Source organism: Melospiza melodia, chromosome 1 (assembly GCF_035770615.1).
Source record: "Melospiza melodia melodia isolate bMelMel2 chromosome 1, bMelMel2.pri, whole genome shotgun sequence".
NCBI classification, from domain to species: domain Eukaryota; kingdom Metazoa; phylum Chordata; class Aves; order Passeriformes; family Passerellidae; genus Melospiza; species Melospiza melodia.
In genome coordinates this window covers 30,082,161-30,101,107 of record NC_086194.1, presented here as the reverse complement: position 1 = coordinate 30,101,107, position 18,947 = coordinate 30,082,161, and the positions used below count along the sequence as shown (strand labels likewise).

Genomic DNA, 18,947 nt, shown 5'->3' with positions numbered 1-18,947 from the left:
TGGACAATTGGCAGGCAAGCAATGCCTGCCTGGAACTCAGATGTGTAGTCATGCTGTAGTCACCCTCCACTCTGGGGTCTGGGAATGCAGAAGTGCTGCTGCCTCCCTGTTGCATTCACAGCCTTTGGAGCTCTCAGGGGTGTTGTTGTTCAAGGATTCTCTGAAATCCATCCCTTCAGGGCAAAAGGGTCAGGGTTTTGGAAGTGTGCTAAATCCCCAGCACCAAAATCCTGCTTTCATTCTCCCAATGGTGGAGCCTTGCTCACTGGAAATCTTTGATTCCCCATCAGACCTCATCTCCACCCTGGTTCCTGCAGGAAAGCTGGACTAGATAAGCTCCAGAGATCCCTGCCAACACAGACTGTCCTGTGGCTCTGGGCTAACTTAGGAGAGAAGGAAGGAACTCAGCAGACAAGCTACAGCCTGAAAGAAGGACTTGGAAATGTTTAGAAAGCATCATTGACCTTAGGCCTTGACAGAATGGAAGAAGTACGTGAGGAAGTGTATTATAAGAAATAAAAGAATTTATCCTTAGTTTCCTAAAAATTAGTGAGCAGTTTAGTACTTTTGGATGACAAAATTATGGTAAGGATTCCATTTCAAGCAACTTTTATTATAATATTGCCACTGTTTATCATATTTTAATTTCTTCGCTCTCTATACAACATATGATAAAAGAAATGTTACACTAACATTTTTTTTCTGGAATTTCACTCAATTCAATGTGTATTGTTGTGTATACTTGTTTTATGTTAACCTACTTATGGGGTTAACATTAGAGAGAAAAGTAGGGTTTTTTCATCTAAACTGGACTGTCAGCTTCTCAGGGGGCTCTTCTGCTTTGTTTTCAAGCCGCCTTTCTGGACAGGTGGTTACTTTGTTCCAGTCCACAGAGGAAAATTCCATTAGAGATCTTGTCATTGCCCGCACTAAAACTGCATCTTCAGGGTCCTCAAATGGTACTCTGCCAAAAGAACAAAGCAAGTCCATTACCTGAACATTCCCAAACCCCTTCAGAACTAATTCACAAGACACACTCTCTGGAAAATGAAAGTAGAAGTCATGATGACACTAAAGAGGGAGGATTTAAAAATTTTTCATTTTCAGTAGGTTTTCTTCTACCAAATTTAATAAAGCAGAACAAAATGAAAAAAGGTCAGAGTCATAAGATTCTATTTGAAAAAATCATGCTATAAATTATTTTTAAAACATTTATAGTAGACTTAAAAATGTTTCTTTGTTTTCAGTTTTTTCCCTCACAAAAGTTGTATACTTTTAATGCTCTGATTCAGTGGACATGATTGAAGTGATTTGGTACCCATTACTGGAAATGCACATTTATTTCACTGTGGATCTCTTAACTAGCCCACAGGCAAATATCCATTCTCCAAGCTGTGAGCTGGTGGTGGTGTATCCTGCCACAGCTGCATTCTGGGAGAGAAAAGCAGCAGATTCACACCACCACAGCAGCACTGACAGGGAACCAAAACCTTCCAACTCACATACAATGTTAAAACTTTGTCTTACAAGAACTTATTTCTTAAAGATGTCCCTGTACTAACACACCTCATAGGAGCCACAGGACTGTCTCACTGAGTGTCATGCACTTTGTCATGGAAAGACACCTTGCAAAGCCTCAGCATTTCCATAAATGACTCCAGGCAGCTGTACATCCATTCTAGCAGTGAGGACAGCCTGCTGCACTGAAGGCAGGTAAGACTTAATTGTTCAACAGAAATAACTTGATTTTTAAAGACCTCTGCTCGGAGTACTGTTAAAGGATATTATATGTAGGCTTTTATTATTTACTTCAATGCCTTTTTCAAATCTTCTCATGTGTAAAGCTAGAAAGCAAAGCCAAGCCTGATACCTAAAGTTTGCTCTTTGGTACCTAAATCTGCTCTTACAAAGTTTGCATCTAAAATGTCATCACATTAAAATGCAACTTTTCTCCTGTCTCAATCCAGACACAGAGATAAAACTTTTACATTTATTTCTATGATTTTGAAACTGAACAGAATAAAATTAACATCTTATACAGAATAAAACAATTTCATTCTACAATTCATAATATTTTCCAGAGAGTGTGTTTTTGAACAGCCAGTCAGGAGAACATTTTCTGGGACATAATACAGAACAGCTATTCTGATGCTCTAATACTTTGAGCATGCTTTTTCTAGTGATCAGTGTTTGATCTTACAAATAAATGGCATTTTCATGTACCCATTCCCAAATGTGGAATACCTTTCAATACTAAAATTTAGACAACAAACCTAGGGTAGAGTTGCACTGATATTGAATGCAAAGACCTGAAACTGTTTCAAATGCTCATTTTTACTAGACATTTTCTCTAGTTAGGAAGAGGAAGAGGAACTTAAATGCTTCAGAGATGCAAAAGGAAGAAGACACTGAAAATATCACTTACCTATTAGTGTTATTTCCAAATTCATGACCTATAAGAGAAAGTTCAAATTATGATGTTAATGGCTGTACAGCAATTTGAGTAGCTGAGAATTGATTGCTATCCTGATCCTAAATTGCTTGTTCAAATTAATTGAAAACTAGCACATGATTTCAAATGTTTAAGATAATATTTTATTAAATTACTATGGAAGCAAGTATTTGCTGGGTTTTAAGTGTAGGTAGTTTTAAGGTTTTTGTATTTTATTTCCTGTAGACAGACATATCCAGGCTTTTTTTCCTTTCACAGAAAATGATGCCACTGTAGATGTGTAAGATTGCAGGGTAGAGATAAACAGCTGTCTGCCTACTTTGATAATCATCAGCAAAACAAATGATTAAATATGCTTAAACTATCCTCCTTTCCCCAACCTCTTCAAAATCATTGTTAAATACACTGCTTTCAGTTTTACTATTGTGATATATACATTAAAAAAAACTTGCAGTATTTGATTACTTTCTAAACTTTCATCTACACTATATAAAGTGCTACAGTTTCAGTTATCTATGCACAACGGTGGGGTTTTTATCTTTAAAACATCAGAAGCTGACAAGGTTGTATGGGATTTCAAAGTTGGTTCTGGATTGTGATACAAGTCTCATGGTTCCAGCTGGTATTTCACCTGCTTTCATGCTGCCTTCAAGATCTGGATGGTTTAGGAACTCTAAAAATTGCTTTACATGCTGTTATAAGACATCATTAAAATATTCCTAGCTTGGAAAACATAAAGAGGAATCTGCTTACAAAACAGATACATACAATTTAGAACACTAGAAGAAAATATTTTCTTCAGGAGATGATCTTGTAAAAGCACTAGAGGGCATCAAAACTCTTATGATGCTGAGCACTGAGAGTCAGAAGTCGATTGAGATGTTTTAAATAAAAGTAAAACTAAACACAAGACTCTTACTGACAGAAATTTTTCAGTTATCTTTAAGGACAATTCTGTAACTACAGGGTATGACTAGAATTTATCTGCCACAATAGTCTCAGTAGAAGGATTCATTTGTTGCCTGCTGCTGCCACGACTACTTACTTTATGAAGCAAACCAGCTGAGTTCTTGATGCATTTATATTTTATTACTAAAACCAATAATGTTTTATCAGATGAATGAAAAAAAAACATTTCTAATTCAAATGACCTAAAAATGCATGCCTTCCTTCGAGCATTATAAATACCTGAGGGCATTATTGGTCTTCTGGCTGGTTGAGTGCATCTGCCAGATCCCACTGTTGTCCCCAGGGATGTGTCTGCTCTCTTCTCAAAAGCCACTGACTGCATCATCCAAGCCTTTTTGGGGTTATAGAGATTAAGTGCTGACTCCCTTTCTTTTTGGGTAACTACTGTTAAAAGGGATACGGAAAAATTAATTTTATTTCTATCAGTTGAAAAGGCAGCATACAAAAGGTGATTCATACATTTTCTGTGCAGTTTTTTTAACAATAATAATAATAATTACACAATTTCATGGCAATTCAAAATGGGAACATGGAGTGATACTTTCTAAGGCTTTAGGGTGAAGCCTTATACAGTAAAGTATTTCCTTCTGAGTGCAGTAGGATCAGAAGTTTTAAATGAAGATGCTAGAAAGCAAGATTTTTCGTGCTGCTTAAATGAGATCTCCTGCAGAAGTAAGTAAAGATTTGGAAGTGTCTTTATGAATAGCAAAAACAAGTCTTGGTTTAAGACCAGTTCAATTCCCATTGGTCAATTACAGGGAAAACCCTAGGAGTGCAATCAGAAGAAAAATTTAAGTTTTTCCTGTTTTCCACTTTAAGAGAAATAACTTTAATTTTTAAACAAATGGTTTGAGGCTGTTAAATCAAATTGGGGATGGTGGCTTAATTTTATGAACCTTAAACTAATCTAGTACTTAGCTATGGAACAGAAGTCAGCTAAACTTTTAGAACAAGTAACTGGCAGAAGGATTTTCAGTTCAGGGAAGTTTTGGAGTCATGGTGTCTAGGGGACCAATTAGGAAGGAACTGCAGTAGTCATGCCTGAAGGTAGTGGAACATGAGCACATGTCTTGTGTGAAGGAGACAGCCAGGACTATGCTGGTAATGTTCTACAGATGGTGAAGAAGCTTTGTGATGTTTTAGAGAAATATTTCACTAAATAGAAAGTCCAGGATACAGCTTGATACAAATTACTGCCTCAAGTCTTAATCCAGGACTGATTAGAGTAGAACTGTAGTTAGGAGATGAAGTCCAGGAAGTTTTCAGGAAGTGTTTCTAGACGTGTAAATGCAACACGGATTTTTCAGCACACTAAGCTTCAGTCATCGCTCCCCAGTCAAAAAGTGATATTTTAGTAACAGCCTGGCAGATGTGCTAAGCACAAGTGTAACACCAGAGCAAGTGCTCAGGAGAGTGGGGGTACCTGTGCAGAATGATGACTCTGTGAGCAAATGGGCACCTGGTCAGATCCAGCAACTCCTCATCAGCCCCTGGCACCTGCTGGGGCCCATGCAGCAGCTTTCCTGCACAACAGCTGCACAGCTCCCCAGCACCTGCACATGTCCTGCACCTGCCTTGCTCAGTCCCTTTTCAAGGTGCTGGATTTTCCTTACTGCTTCCTCACAGAGCTGAGGTAGGAATCAGCTACTTTCTCAGTGCTCTCCAGTAATTTTCAGTCCTGTCAGTCACACAGTTCTCCTTATACCAGAGATAAAAATCACCAAAGGTGATTTTCTGGGTACATTGTGGCATGTTTATGGATTCACTGATTTAAAATTTGGCTATTCTTAAGAACTTTTTTTTTCTGTAGAATTTTCAGTAGACAAGCTATGAAAGATCTCTTGATAACTTGTGGACATTTATTATATTTGAAAGCTTGTTCTGCATTTACCTTATCAAAAAATGTGCATATATGTACTTAAACTGTACAGAAACATGTACAAACCTAAGTAAGCACACTCACCCATGTGAATATACCAGTGAATGCACAGAGATAGGTACACATTTCTAAGCACGTTTTTATCTTTACTCAAATAAACAAAGATACAAGAAAAACCAACATAATTTAAAAAGAAATAAAAAACATTTGACAGTGTTTATGCCATGCAAACTCTTTTTTCTTGATAAATCTTACAAAAAACAGGTATCTGGTTGATTAGTTCTCTTTCTCTATCAACAAATGCATGTGAAACAACAGATAGGGTAATTTCAGCTATGTTTCCAAACTGGTTAGAACCAAAAGGAGCTGACAGTGCTTTGTGAGAGAGGAAAGCAGTCCTTACACTTCCTGTCCAGGAGCTGAACTGAAGGAAGGAAGTAAATCACATAGAGACGGTAGTCTGGATCATATTCCAGAGGGTTATGGAATAGGTCTGCAAAACAAACACAGAAAAAAAGCCCCAATGTCACAAAAAAGCAAATCCAGCAAAACACCAACTTTGCAAGGCAGGACAATTAAAGGTCACTAGGAGCCAAAGATTTTGTACAAAATATCAAATTCAGATTGTTCTCAGGCTGCATAAGCACTTTTCACATGTGAAATTACTCATCTAAACATGGACTGCAGGAACTGACTTACTGCAGAGACGCAAAATACCACTGGCAAGAACTCAGTGAAGGTGTCATCATGCACTCCAAACCTTTATAGCAAAAAATACTGAGGTGTTTGCCTTTGATTTTCTTATGGAGTGTTAGGTAATCCCTATTTTAAATGGCAATGGTCTTTTATGTGTGACAGCTTAAATGTAAGACACAAAATTTGTAGGAGGCAGGAGTTTTTAATATCAGATGATCACCTAGGACACTATCAGAGCTGATAAGAGGCTGTATCCCACAGATACAATATAAAATGCAAATACACAGCCTTCTGATATTTTGACAGATGATGAGTTTGAAAACTCAAGAAACATAAGAGAATAATGTTTCAGAGGGCCTTAATTCCTAAGAACCTGGGTTCTAGTTGCATTCCTTGACACTGGAGATGCCAAGCTCCAAAAGCTCATTAGCAACTTGGCTAAAATGTTTATGTTCAGGTTCACACTACCTGTCTAACCAAACCTTTGCAACACAGAGACAGGTATCAGCCCTGTGCTGCTGCTTGGCCAGATGTGGAACATGAGCCTAGCTCACATGCCAAATCAGTTTGATAAGTGACAGTGATATCTGAGGCTGATTAAAATAGAAACTGGCTCATTCACAGATGAGCTAATAAACAAGCAAGTGTTGTAGGGTGGGAGCTCTTTTCTAAATAAAAAACATTATAATGCTTTTTATTTCCTTATACAAATGCTGTTCTTCTAAGACAGTAAAAAAAATCAGGAGGCTGTCACCTTGACATGAAAGCAGGGTAAAAAATCTTAAATTAATCATCTTTACAACTACTGCTAGAGTCTGCAGTCACCTGTTTTTCTGAGGAGAGGCTGTGGCTAATACTTGCTCTAGGGTAAAAAAGAATTTGTCATTTAGCAGAGAGGAAGATGGTATTACAGAAGCAAGTAAGAGATAGTAGAAGAAAAAAGTTGGAAAATATTCCACACAGATTTGTAACCTACAAAATGTAATTTCATGTTCTTCAGGACTGCTGAAAGGGCTCAGTGCTTGATGGGATTTAACAGGTATTTTGAAGATGCAACAAGGCTGGAATGAGCATTTGTCCTCTCCTTCATAGAAAACACCTGTTCATGTATTCAGAGAACTTTTTATTTTCATTCTTGAACGTATTTTTAAAAATTGCTGTACTTAAAATTAGTTAAACACCCACGAGGTGGCAGCAAAAGAAAGTTCTTTTTTAACTGAATGAATTGTTTTCCTAGAAAGTGTTAATCAGAAAGAATATTATGTATGTATCTGATAAGTCTATTCTTGAGTTGAGAAAATATACCACAGCACTCCAAAATGTTTCAGAAAAATGTTTCAGAAAGATCTCTAAAAGCAGGTATGTTTGGTAGTAGAACAAAAAAATATTCAAGAGAATATTTTCCAAGGCACAAAACAGGTCTGATATTAAACTTGTGAATCTGGATGCTGCTTGGATTATGTCTCTGCTCAACAACACTGATTTGAAGGTTTGTTTTAGAGAATGTGCACTTTTCTACTACTCATTTTTACAACAAATTCAACCCTTGTACAGATCAAGATGGTTTTGTTTTACAAAACATCTGGGATCAGTTTCTGGCTGAGCTATCTACTTTCTTGTCAAGGTCATGCAATTTTAGTTGTACAAATTAGGATAATGCTTTCTTCCTCCACAGTTTTGTCTGTTTTCTCTATTTGGAGTGTAGGAAAACAGTGTGCCTCTGCCACATGGGGCAGAAACATAGTGAACAAGAGAGTTTCCTGAGGTCTAGCAGCAGCATGCTATCAGCTGTGGACAATAAATCAGTTGAGGCAATTTACAGAGTACGTAACAAAAATCTTGGATTCCAAAAGGGATATGTGAGCACAGGGTGAGCCCATAAGGCAGCACTCTGAGTCTCCCAAAAGGCTGCAGTTGCAGGCAGCACGTGCAGTAAATCTTCTGAAGCTGAGTGTCTTCCCTAGACACCTGCTGAAGGACGGTTCTTATGCTACACATCCAGTGCAGGGCAGTGGCTAAAATCACAAGAGAGCCTTCAGCAAGAGAAATGCAACATTTTGGCAGCTGGATGCCACTCCTGAAGCAAACAATAATAGTGTGTTTTTTAATAGTTCTATTGTCCCCAAGAGCTACAAAATAATAAAATGTTGTTAAGCATCCAGAAGCTCTATTGAGGGTTAGCGAGTGACTTTTTTTCTTTAAATCAGATTAGCAATAAAAAAGATCTACCTCATAACAGTGAGAAGCCTCACTGGTTTTGTTTTATAAAAGTGAGTTGTGGACACAGCCCTTTGCAAAGCTACACAGTGCAAATTCTGCACCCATTCAATATTTATTAATATTGCAAGAAGGCAGATAAATTATATAGTAATACGATATATAGGATATGACTTTTAGAATTTATTTTGTTCATTTACTAATTTAATTTACTTCAAATATGACAGAGCATTTTATTAACCTAGTAGAGACCTGTTAATTTGAGAATTCATTATTACAAAATCCCCTTGAAGCAAACATGTTGACAATTTTTTTCGTGACTGCAAAGATCATGAAGGAATGACTTTAAAGTTATGATTATTAAGGTCATTAAGTTTCTCCCATTGATTACTTTTTATTCTTGTACAAATATTTGAACTAAACAACAATTTTTTTAAATTAGGGTAGATCAATATATTATATATATTGTTTGATTGTTCTTTCAGACACTTCTGTGGTGGTGGCTGGTCCAATTTGCATACGATTGTCACTGTGCCTTTGTAACTGCCATTTATAATAACTCAGCAGCACTTTAACTATCTGCTCTGTATTTCCCACAGATGGTTGCAAAAAGTACAACAAACTTCCTGTGCTTGTTGAAGCTCCTTATTAATTTGTAGAGCTAACATTAAATTCAAGTGACTGCACCATTCATACATAGGATGTCTCTCCAGACGCTGCCTAATCACTTCAAACAACTGCATTCTTAAATGGACTCATTTTTCTATCTTGCATATAATGACAAGCATTTCAATAGTTTGGCTGGCATGTTGTCTTCCTAAACACTTGATTTGTTTTTATTAGTTTCAGTTCAGGGTCAAGTTCAATTAAAAGTTTAATTTTTCATTCATATTTTCCTTTCCCACAATCACACATTCAGTTTTCTGAATGCTTAAGGAGGTGTTGTGGCCTGGTGACATTCAGACATTCACCTCCTTAACCATGTCACCAAGGCACAAAACTTGTTTACTGTCTTCTCCAAGTACTAAGCATTTGGCATGACCTATGTTGACATTCCTTTAAGAATCATGGAAAAACACTGATTATATTTTCATTTTCAATACCTTATTAGCATATAATCCTACCTTCTTATATTGTAACTTAGTGGCACCAACACTGTCTTGTATGACTTCATTTGAAATTTCAGAGATGGTGCAATTTTCATTTTCAGCCAGTGTATCAGAAAGTATGCTCCTTAACAGACATTGTTATGAATAACACCTAAAGTACATTTATTCTTAGACTCTAGAAATCCAGTCTGCCAAAAAGATGCAGAAAGGAAGTTCTATAAGCAAGAGAATTAATGAGGCAGGAATTTGGGCTCTATAAGCTATCACTCACAGTCTCAACAGCAGTTAACACCCATTTTTCAACTCCTTTCACCTCTATGATAATCTCACCCTACTCCTGGGTTCCATTACAGAGAGGCAGCTGTAAACTGCTTAGACATCATCCAAGCTACTGGCAGCCAGCAGCCAAAAAGTTCACTTCTGAACTCACTTAGCAGTTTTTTCTCAGTTGAGGTACTCTTTGTGGAATTTTCATGTCTTAGAGATCTCTTTCTTCTGTCAAATTTGGCTGAAATTGCTAATTAACTTCAAAAGCTATTGGCAAATGATGTGGAAATAGACAAGAAACATCCTGGTAAGAAACTAAAAAGCTACTACTTGCTATTCTGCAAAATAAAAATAAGGTACTACTTAGAGTCTGCAAGCTTATCATTCCTTTCAATTCCTTCACTGTTTTGCCAAGTTTTCTTAACTCGTTGTTGTGAAGAAACAGAATCTGCAAGGAACATAGGTGTTTCAGAGCACCTGAAATAAAATGAAAAAATCATTAATCATTCTCACCATAGCTGCCTTTATTAGAACAATATTTTGCTATGCTGTACACTGAATTTGGTATTTTAGTTATCTATGTATGCCTGTCTTTTAGTAACACATTGCATGAGGTGTTAATTAAGCAACAAATTAAAAGATATTTCAATAGTTCAATATTAATTAAACAATAAATTAAAAATATTTCAATATCCTTTTCACCTTTCTAGTCACATCCTTTAAGCACATGCCTTTTTTTCATTCCAATTTTTTCCATTTGTCCCCATTACCTTGCATCAACAAATCAGCTTCAATTGCAACCTCTCTTCTACCTCCTTTCATTCCTCCTATATCCCTGTAATCTTTGGTTAATTAATTTCCTTTTACCTTGACCTAATATTGCCTTTGCCTGACAAAGAACAGTATATACCTAATACTACCTTTGTCTCACAAGTAGTAAATAGTGCATTCCTTAGAAAATAGTTCTGTCTCAAGTAATTATTGATGTATTAAAAAGCTGTTACAAAATATTGCTTTGACCCAGACTGTGTTCACATCCTCACACATCAAGATATTCCATTTTCCAAATAATATACAGCATTTTATTCACATTTCTTTACTAATGATACCCTTCTGTTTATCCATATTTTGTTATCACCTGTATTGTCTCTTGTATCTATGTTTATGTCTTTCAAAGATAAAGTTTGATTGAAATCTCACAGAAACAAATCAACATCATTTCTCATCCAGCATTTCATAGGGACAGAAAAAAAGATAAATTAACATTTTAAATGTCTAAAATAGTTAGAAATGTATTATGCTTTGGCCTGTTCATTCACAAATTTAGAAGTCTGGTAAAGCCATTTAATCTACAAGGACAAGCAAAACTAAAATAGAAGTATAAGACAGATGCATTTTTAAAATAAATCAGGTTTGGCAGTAACTTTGCAAAATACTTCTGGTTATAAATTCTCAATATTAAATATGATCATGTAAGATCAAAAATATTTCACAATTGCCTGACATAAAGTGAATGACATTTCATCCCTTAAACCAGAATAAACAGATCATCTTATTGTCACTCAAGTATGTTGGAAAAATTAAATATCTAATAATTATCATGTATTAATTATACATACATAGGATCTTTCAACCAGTAAATTACTCGCTGTAATCCAGTTTTATAAATTTGAATGCCAATACAGAAAAAAGAAAGTATAGGCCTCTGCTCAACAACTTAAAAAGGGAGGATTGGTACCTGATATATCTGTCAGCTCATTATTGTTGAGATAGAGTTCAGTCAAGTAATAGTTTTTGATCAAGAAGGTTAAATCTTGGATCTGAAATTAGAGTTAGGCAAACTGTTATATGTCACTCTGAATGTGGTGCTGGAGAATTATAAACATGGCCTCTGGAAAACTGTTTAACCACAGGTAGTTCCTTATATTTCTGTTTAAGACTCTTGGTTTAAGGATTCTCTTGACAACTGAACCTTCATTAGAAGTACTAATTACAAATCAAATATAAGCAGTAGAGCCTTACCTAATTTTTTGAACTACACATTTAACATTTGTATTTGGAAAGAGATTTCTTCAAATGACTGGTCTGCACATTTTCTCTCCTTCTATTCATATTTGAAATAATTTTTATTGTTAAAAGACCCTTGTAGAGCATAATAATTCTACATTGGTTTAAGAATATTCCTGAAATATGTCATTTGAATAAGCCCAGCATCTTGTTTTTAAATTGCTATTTTACCAGCAAGCTCAAAGAGCACAAAATGGTTCTTATGGTTCTTATTCATCAGAAATGTCATCCAATCATACTCAGAGAATCAATTAGTTACAGAATAAAAAATCAGTATGAATATGGGTGTATTCCAAATAAAGAGTTGTCTTCAGTTCCTATGGAATCACACCTTGTTTGGAGAGCTCAATTCCAACACACTTCTGACTCCAGTGCAAGGTAAAGTATCTGCAGTGGGACAGCAAGCTGAGCTTTATAATCACTGAGAAATGGGAGTTATAATGGTGCTGAACTTTGTATCTTACAGTTTAAATGCAAGAACAACAAACAGAATTTTATTCCTGATTCTGAATTCTGTGACAAAAAGTAGTTTGTCAGGAAAGGAATTATTTCAGTCCTTGAATTTTGCCACTGACTCTGAAATCAATGTGCTTTGCTCTGTGTATTAACAGCACCTAAGAGCTGGAAGGAAGAGCATAAGACAGAAGTTTTTCCACTCCCTTGTACAATGGTTTCCCCTATTTTTGGCAAGTTTTGTTTTCAGAATCATTGGAAGTTTGCTTTTTTTCTGATAAAATCATTAAGTACAGAAAAATATGCTGCTCCTATTGAGGCATTTCAGTAAGACTTCTCCTATGAAAAGCCACTGAGTGACTTCACATAAGTTATATAGAACAACAAAAGAATGTTCTTTGTTACTGCTGAGGTAAGAAAAGTGAGAGTTGTGGAAAACTCCAATTTATTTATTTTTTTGATCAGCAAGATCAGTTCAGCTTAGTCATCAGGCCATTTCTTCTTTTTCTTTAATGTCCTTCCACTATACAAGGAAAAGCCCTATTATACCTGTGATTTTAGTTTAACATTTTAATATATCTATGCATTTTCTCTTTTCATAAATAGTTAGTAGAGATCTTCTGATGAATTGGACATAAGATGCCATATAACTGATGTTAGCCTGGGGCATCAGATATACATGTACTCTGAAGTGACAGGGAATGCAAATTTATTCTTTCTGCTGCTTGCAGATCTACTTATTTACCTGAGCAAGCAATTCTGGAGATGGAAGAATTTGGGCCCACTGTAGAAGTCATGTAAACTACAGTACAGTAAAATATTCATACCCTGTCATCCCTAGACCTGCAGGGCTGCTTCCTGTGCACAGGGTGAAACTCATTTCACAGAGTTTTATGTCACTCTCATGTGCATGACATCAAAAAGGGGCCTCACCTCAACCACCAGCCTGCCATGAAATAAACTATGCACGTCTGCCAGAATATAAAAGAAGAGCCTTGCATTTTCTGCAGTCCACTCCTGTCCCACAGCTGCATCACTCCTCAGCCTGTTCCAAGAACTGCCTGCTCCAATTACACTGGGAGCTCAGGAATTAGCACAAAACCTCAGCTCCTTAAATAGAATTTATAAATCTAATGTGAATCTAAAGGAAAATATATTAGCTCTGCAATGTCAAATTAAAAAAAGAGTTTTCTTCAAATCTGTATATTTGACAGTTAAATTAGCCTGGAAATTGAAAAGAATCTATTTGTTTGACAATAGATATAATACTTTATGCTAGAAAAGACCACAAAATAATAATCAGGGAGTATGGATGCATTGTTCTGCTCTTTAAAGGAATATCTAATTACCTTATTGTTGTTAATCCACAAATACCTTAATCTGCGAAACTGGGATAGACTTGGGATACTTCTCAGTCCTCTGATGGGAGAAAAAAAAAAGAGTAATAAATTTCTTAACATTAATAATGCTTACTAATTTGATAAATATTTTATTTTCCATAAATAATATTAGACAAGAACCAGAAAGGCACACTTCCTTAGAATTTATAGTACAGAAAGACACAAAGAGAAGGTGGCAGAGACAGTGTAAGCACTCTGCACACCTGCAAACATAACAAGGCAGCAGGTGGCAAAGAAACAGGAACAAAATAAGTGATACATTAATTGCTTTTCCATAACAGCATGAGTTATGAGTCTGAGTCACATGTACTTTGCACTTTGTAGAAATCCTGCTCAGAACACAGAAGGAGAGGTTTGGCACCCTGGGGACATGAAGCTAAAAGCAAAACTGCTTTGAAGGTGCAGTGGGGATTGTCCAGCCACAGTGCCAGAGGAGCCAACAGAAGGCAGACATCAAGCATGTCAATGTGCATTTTTTATTATTCTTCCTATTAGTGTATATTGTGAAATTTGCCTTTTTTCCATTCCTGTCCTATTCTCATGGAAACTTAGTACATCCACTGAGGCTGAAATGATCTCCCCTGTGCTAGTATGGTTTTATGTTCCATTGTGTATCTAGCACTTTGAGCTTGCTAGTGTGCTATAAATAAAAAATTGCCTACTGACCAGAAAATATTAGTGAGCTACCAAGTGATTTTAACTAACTGCTCTTCTTTATTTTCATTGCTATAAATAAATGCTCTTAATTTCCACTAGAAAAATTATAATTACTTTTACCTGACAATTTTTAATCGCCATAATAAAAATTTTCTTGTGGATTTTAATGTGTTGCAAGATGAAGGCCAGTGTTTCAGAAGGTAATAGGACTGATAAAAATTCACCTCATATCATTAGGCCAAAGGCATGTTTGTTTTCCAACTGTATAGTCTGGTCTCTATCTTTCCATGCTGTCTTTTTACTTGTTGGGTTGTTTTTTTCCCAACACACCCTCCAGGTACAGACAAAGGGAGGGTGGATGCCTTTTCGCATCTTGCAAATGAAAAGTCTGTCGAGAGCAAACCCTACAAAGTTGAGGCACTATACTTTTAGTCCCTTGTACTACTGAAAATCAGATTATCCTCTCGTGTTGCTACTTTAAACTGTTTCTTTGGCTTCCTCAGATGAGCCGTAGGAACTAACCCTGCAAACACATACTTAATGTGTCTGCTGTCACAAGTAACAGAAAAAGACATTACTGCAAGTGGCAGGGACAAGCAGATGGCCGTTGACAGGACATGCAGAGCTCCTACAGAGCTCTTATCTAATTCTTCTGTGCATCCCTGAACTGCATTTCAGGTAAAAAAGCCAAAATTTCTTATATTCTTGGTCACTGCCACTCTATAGCTAGATTATAGATTTACATTTAATTGGCTTTACTCCCTGTCTAGTAACAGCCTCGTCTTCACTATCTCCAAGCCTCAATCTGTTGGTTTTTTGGTTTTGGTTTGCTGCTTTGCTTTTTTTTTTTTTTTTTTTTCATATTAAGGCATTTAATTTGCCCCAGGTAGAGCTTAATTCCTCTAACATTTTAAAAGAGCCTGTCCTTTTCTACATGCCTTCCAGACTTTGTATGTCTTTTATAAACTGATCCTTTTTGGCCTGCAGCACTCTTTTTCTACCTACTGCTAAGTTAATCAGTTTTCCTGGGATGACAGCTTTCAGTGTCCAAAATACATTGTTTCATGTTCCTTTAATGGTAGTCGTTTAAAAACATAAACTCATTCCCTCTTATTTGATTAATTTTTTTTCCATTTTCTTACTTCAGCTATCAGAAAAATATGCCAAACCAACACTAAAGGAGGCATGATCTGATACTGAGCTTGGCTGGGGTTCAAGTTTATATAAACTGATATAGAATAAAAGGAGTTCATTTCTATCCAATCATGAAAGAATCCATCTTGCATCATCTTTACCAAAATGGTTTAATGGGAAGACAGATCACTTACTTATCTGCCATGTGAGCATTTCTTTTTATTCTATACCAAAAAAATACTTGAAAGCTAGTGAGGGCACACATTTAAGCATTTAAAAACAGAAAATATGGCAATTAAGATTGTATACACAGTCTTAATTCTTTACATCTGTGGTATATTAATTGTATTGTTCAGAAAGTATGTATATATGCCCCTTGTAATTTTCTCATTATTGAAACTTCTCCCTTAAATTATATCTTTTTTCTTCTTTCTAAAATGCACATTTTAAGAAATTTGACAGTAACTATATGTTTTACCTCACAAAGCATCAAATACTTTCTTGATGTAAATCAGGAGATGTGATAAGGAATTTAAACATATTAGTGAGCACATTTAGATTTTCAAGACCATATAATTTCCACTAAAAACAGACTAGACAATACTGAAATCCCTTAATCCCTTAAGACTTTTTTTTCACTCACTGGACCAAGGGACCTTAAAAACCTTGTCCCTGAATTATTAAACTACGTTAGTTTTTCTATATGCCATCAACCATGTGAGCAGTGGATGCAGTTGTGAGGCTGCAGACAGGTATGCAACACTTGGAATTGTGCCCTGGCCAGAAATTCCAAGCACGCTTTCCCAAAACTTTGAAGTATGTCCTGTCATGTATCCATCCCTATGGCAGCCTCTCAGCATGTTCATGCTGCAGCACACACCTCTATCAACCCAGATCACCCACAGGTTCATGAAAGTTTGCCTTCCTTCACTCAGCATGTCTTCTCCTCATCTGCCCTACATCTCAAGCTGCTTCATTAAGCTCTCAGAGGAGATCAGCTCTCTCATCAGCACTGCCTGCCCAAAAGAAGTGTTCTTGTGCTTGGATTCACTTTATCTTGCCCTGCCCTCCCTTCAGTTCTCAGCAGTACAGATGCAGGTAATTTCAAGGGTGGGACCACTGAGTTTTGCCATTGCAGTAACACATTTCTTCAGGGAGGTCAGAAATTTGGCAGTTCCTAGACTGGGCAGGTCCCGTGTTCTTTCATTTGCCTTCTTGATACTCCTTCCACCCAGCCTTATGTGCCTGTTGGAACAGGCAGAGATCAGCCCATCAGCTCTCCCTCCTCTGCTCCCCATGGCAGAAATTCATGTACAACTCTGGGAACTCACAGACCCTCAAGCAACTCTGGGCTGCTGGAGACAGATTGTGTATCTAGGGATGAGGCTGTTAGCTGTGAGCACAGTGTTGCTGTGTGTCTGTGCACTTTTACCATTTCTTCATTCACAATATGCATGGAGTATGTAAGAATATGATTTACTGGTATTTCACATATAAATGATGTTCAGAGTTCCTGGTACAGAAAGCACTGTGAGAGATTTCCATTTACTGCGTGCTCTACTTTTAGTAAAAGTCAAAACAAGAAACATTTTACTTACTGTCTAGCCAGATACAGTGCCACGACATCCACATTGCTCTTATAGCCACAAATCTTCAGCTGCTTTTCTATTGCCTGACAGTACACAGTACATTTGTCAGTATAACATGCTGTATCACTATGGAGTCATTACATTGTAACATATGTGAACTCAGCGTTTAAAGTAACCAAAATTAATACATGTATCACAGCACCTTATTACAGCAAACTGTAACATAATTTAAGAGAGATAGAGCATTATTAAATTTCCAGTCTGTATTTTAAATACTCTGGTGATTAGGCTACACTCACACTAATTTTCTTTTCCTGTGGGGAATCATAGATGATAGACATGAAACAAGAAATTAACATATGTTAACTGGAGAATGGGCTTCTCACTCAGGTCAGCTAGCCCAGTACTTGTGATGAGCAAGGAAACTGCTTACTTTGCACTACAGTTGCAACTTTATTTTATGCAGCTTTACTTTAAACGATGCACGTGAGCTTTTAAAACTACACATCTAGAAAACTCTGCTTGTACCTTTAACATTGAAAAATGCAGACTCGATTTTTATTTTCAGAGTATATCCCTGTGTCATAACTTGCAAAAGCAACAAAACCCATTATCGTAAGAATTATGGATCTCTCTTACTAGTGGTTGATAAAAACTAAAATGCATATCAGAAAAAATGGGTTTAATACCTGAGCTATTGTGCCCAACATCATTATGACCACTATTGTTTAAAACACAAAATTGATACAACCTCACGAGCATAAAATGGCTCGGAATCACTGACGGGCATGTCGAGAGTGGCCTGTATTGGCTGCACAAGCACTGCAGCGTGTTTCTGGCTGTGCTAAACCTACACAAAATAATTTGCTAATGAGTGGGACGTGTGGGAGTCTCCGGCTAGAGGCAGCCAGGCACACGCAGGCCGCCTATTCCCCACAGCGCCTGTGGGACCCTGCCTTTTGCCCAGAACTGGGCACGGCCAGCTGCCAACTGCAGGTGTTGGGAAGGGCGAGGGTCTGGAAAAAATGGCCATAGTTGTGTTACTACACGTGCACAATGTGCCCATGGAACACCAGGTGATCTCTGGAGAAAAGCAGATGTGAGACACCCCAAGTCAGGCCCCGGCACTGCGGGACACAGCGATGGGGAGTGCCGACATGACAACGGGGAAAGCACACCTACGGCAGAGAGCACCAACCCGGGGCAGCGTTTCACAGGAAGGCTGTGCTCAAAGATCCGTATTTCGCACACTCCGTTAGGCGACAGCTCATCCTCTCCTCACCCTGGAGCCCCGGCCCTGCGCCGCAGCACCACGCGGGCCCGGGAAGGACAGGGAAGGCTGCCCGGGCTCTCTCGGAGAACCCCAGCCGCTCGCTGCCGCCCCGCGGGGGAGGACGGAGCGCGCCTCGCCTCGGGGTGCGGTGGCGGTGCCGAGCAGAGCGAGAGGCCGAGGCCTAGGCCGCTGGGACCGGGCGGGTGCGACGGGCCGGGCCGAGCCGGGGCGGCCGCCGTTCTGGGCGGGGCCGGGCGGGGAGAGGAGCGGCCAGGGCGGCCCGAGGGGAGAGGAGGGGCCGCGCCCGCTCACCTGCCCGCCGGCCGTGTCGGCCGCCGCCATCTTAGAGCCCCGCTGTGGGCGGCCGCCGGGCAGGATCGCGAGACGCGATCGGGTCACGGCCGGGCCAGGCTGGAGTGGGCTGTCGGGGCCCCCCAACACGCACCTGGAATCACGGAATCGGTTTAAGAAAGTACCTCTGAGATAATCAAGTCCAACTTATGACTGATCACCACCTCCTCCACTAGATCGTGCCACTGAGTGCCACATCTAGTCTTTCCTTAAACATCTCCAGGGACGGTGACTCCACCACGTTCCCGGGCAGCTCATTGCAATGTCTAACCGCCCTTTTTGTGAAGAAATTATTTCTTCCTCTGGCACAGCTTGACACTGTCCTCTGGTCCTGTCACTGGTTGCTTGGGAGAAGAGACCGACCCCCACCTGGCCACACCCTCCTTTCAGGAAATTGTAGGGAGCAATAAGGTCACCCCTGAGCCTCCTTTCCT

General features: G+C 38.3%; 1 protein-coding gene across 1 annotated transcript; it reads right to left on the bottom strand.

Moving 5' to 3' along the window:
- Window positions 1-592: 592 nt before the first annotated feature.
- Window positions 593-18,517, bottom strand: LRRC72 (leucine rich repeat containing 72). Its single transcript, XM_063152471.1, has 9 exons — window positions 18,475-18,517; window positions 16,899-16,972; window positions 13,459-13,528; window positions 11,328-11,409; window positions 9,953-10,066; window positions 5,704-5,793; window positions 3,641-3,805; window positions 2,426-2,453; window positions 593-964 (listed from the first exon to the last, which is right to left on the bottom strand). The coding sequence occupies exons 1-9, from the start codon at window positions 18,502-18,504 to the stop codon at window positions 799-801; spliced, it is 819 nt and encodes a 272-aa protein (XP_063008541.1). The 5' UTR covers window positions 18,505-18,517; the 3' UTR covers window positions 593-798.
- Window positions 18,518-18,947: the final 430 nt, after the last annotated feature.

Coding starts and splice junctions, on each gene's coding strand:
- LRRC72 (XM_063152471.1), bottom strand. CDS start 18,504: ATGGCGGCGGCCGACACGGCCGGCGGGCAG. Junction 5,794..9,952: donor GATAAGCTTGCAGACTCTAA/GTAGTACCTTAT, acceptor TTTGTTTTGCAG/ACCTATTCCATAACCCTCTG. Junction 3,806..5,703: donor TCAGCTCCTGGACAGGAAGT/GTAAGGACTGCT, acceptor CCCTTTTAACAG/TAGTTACCCAAAAAGAAAGG.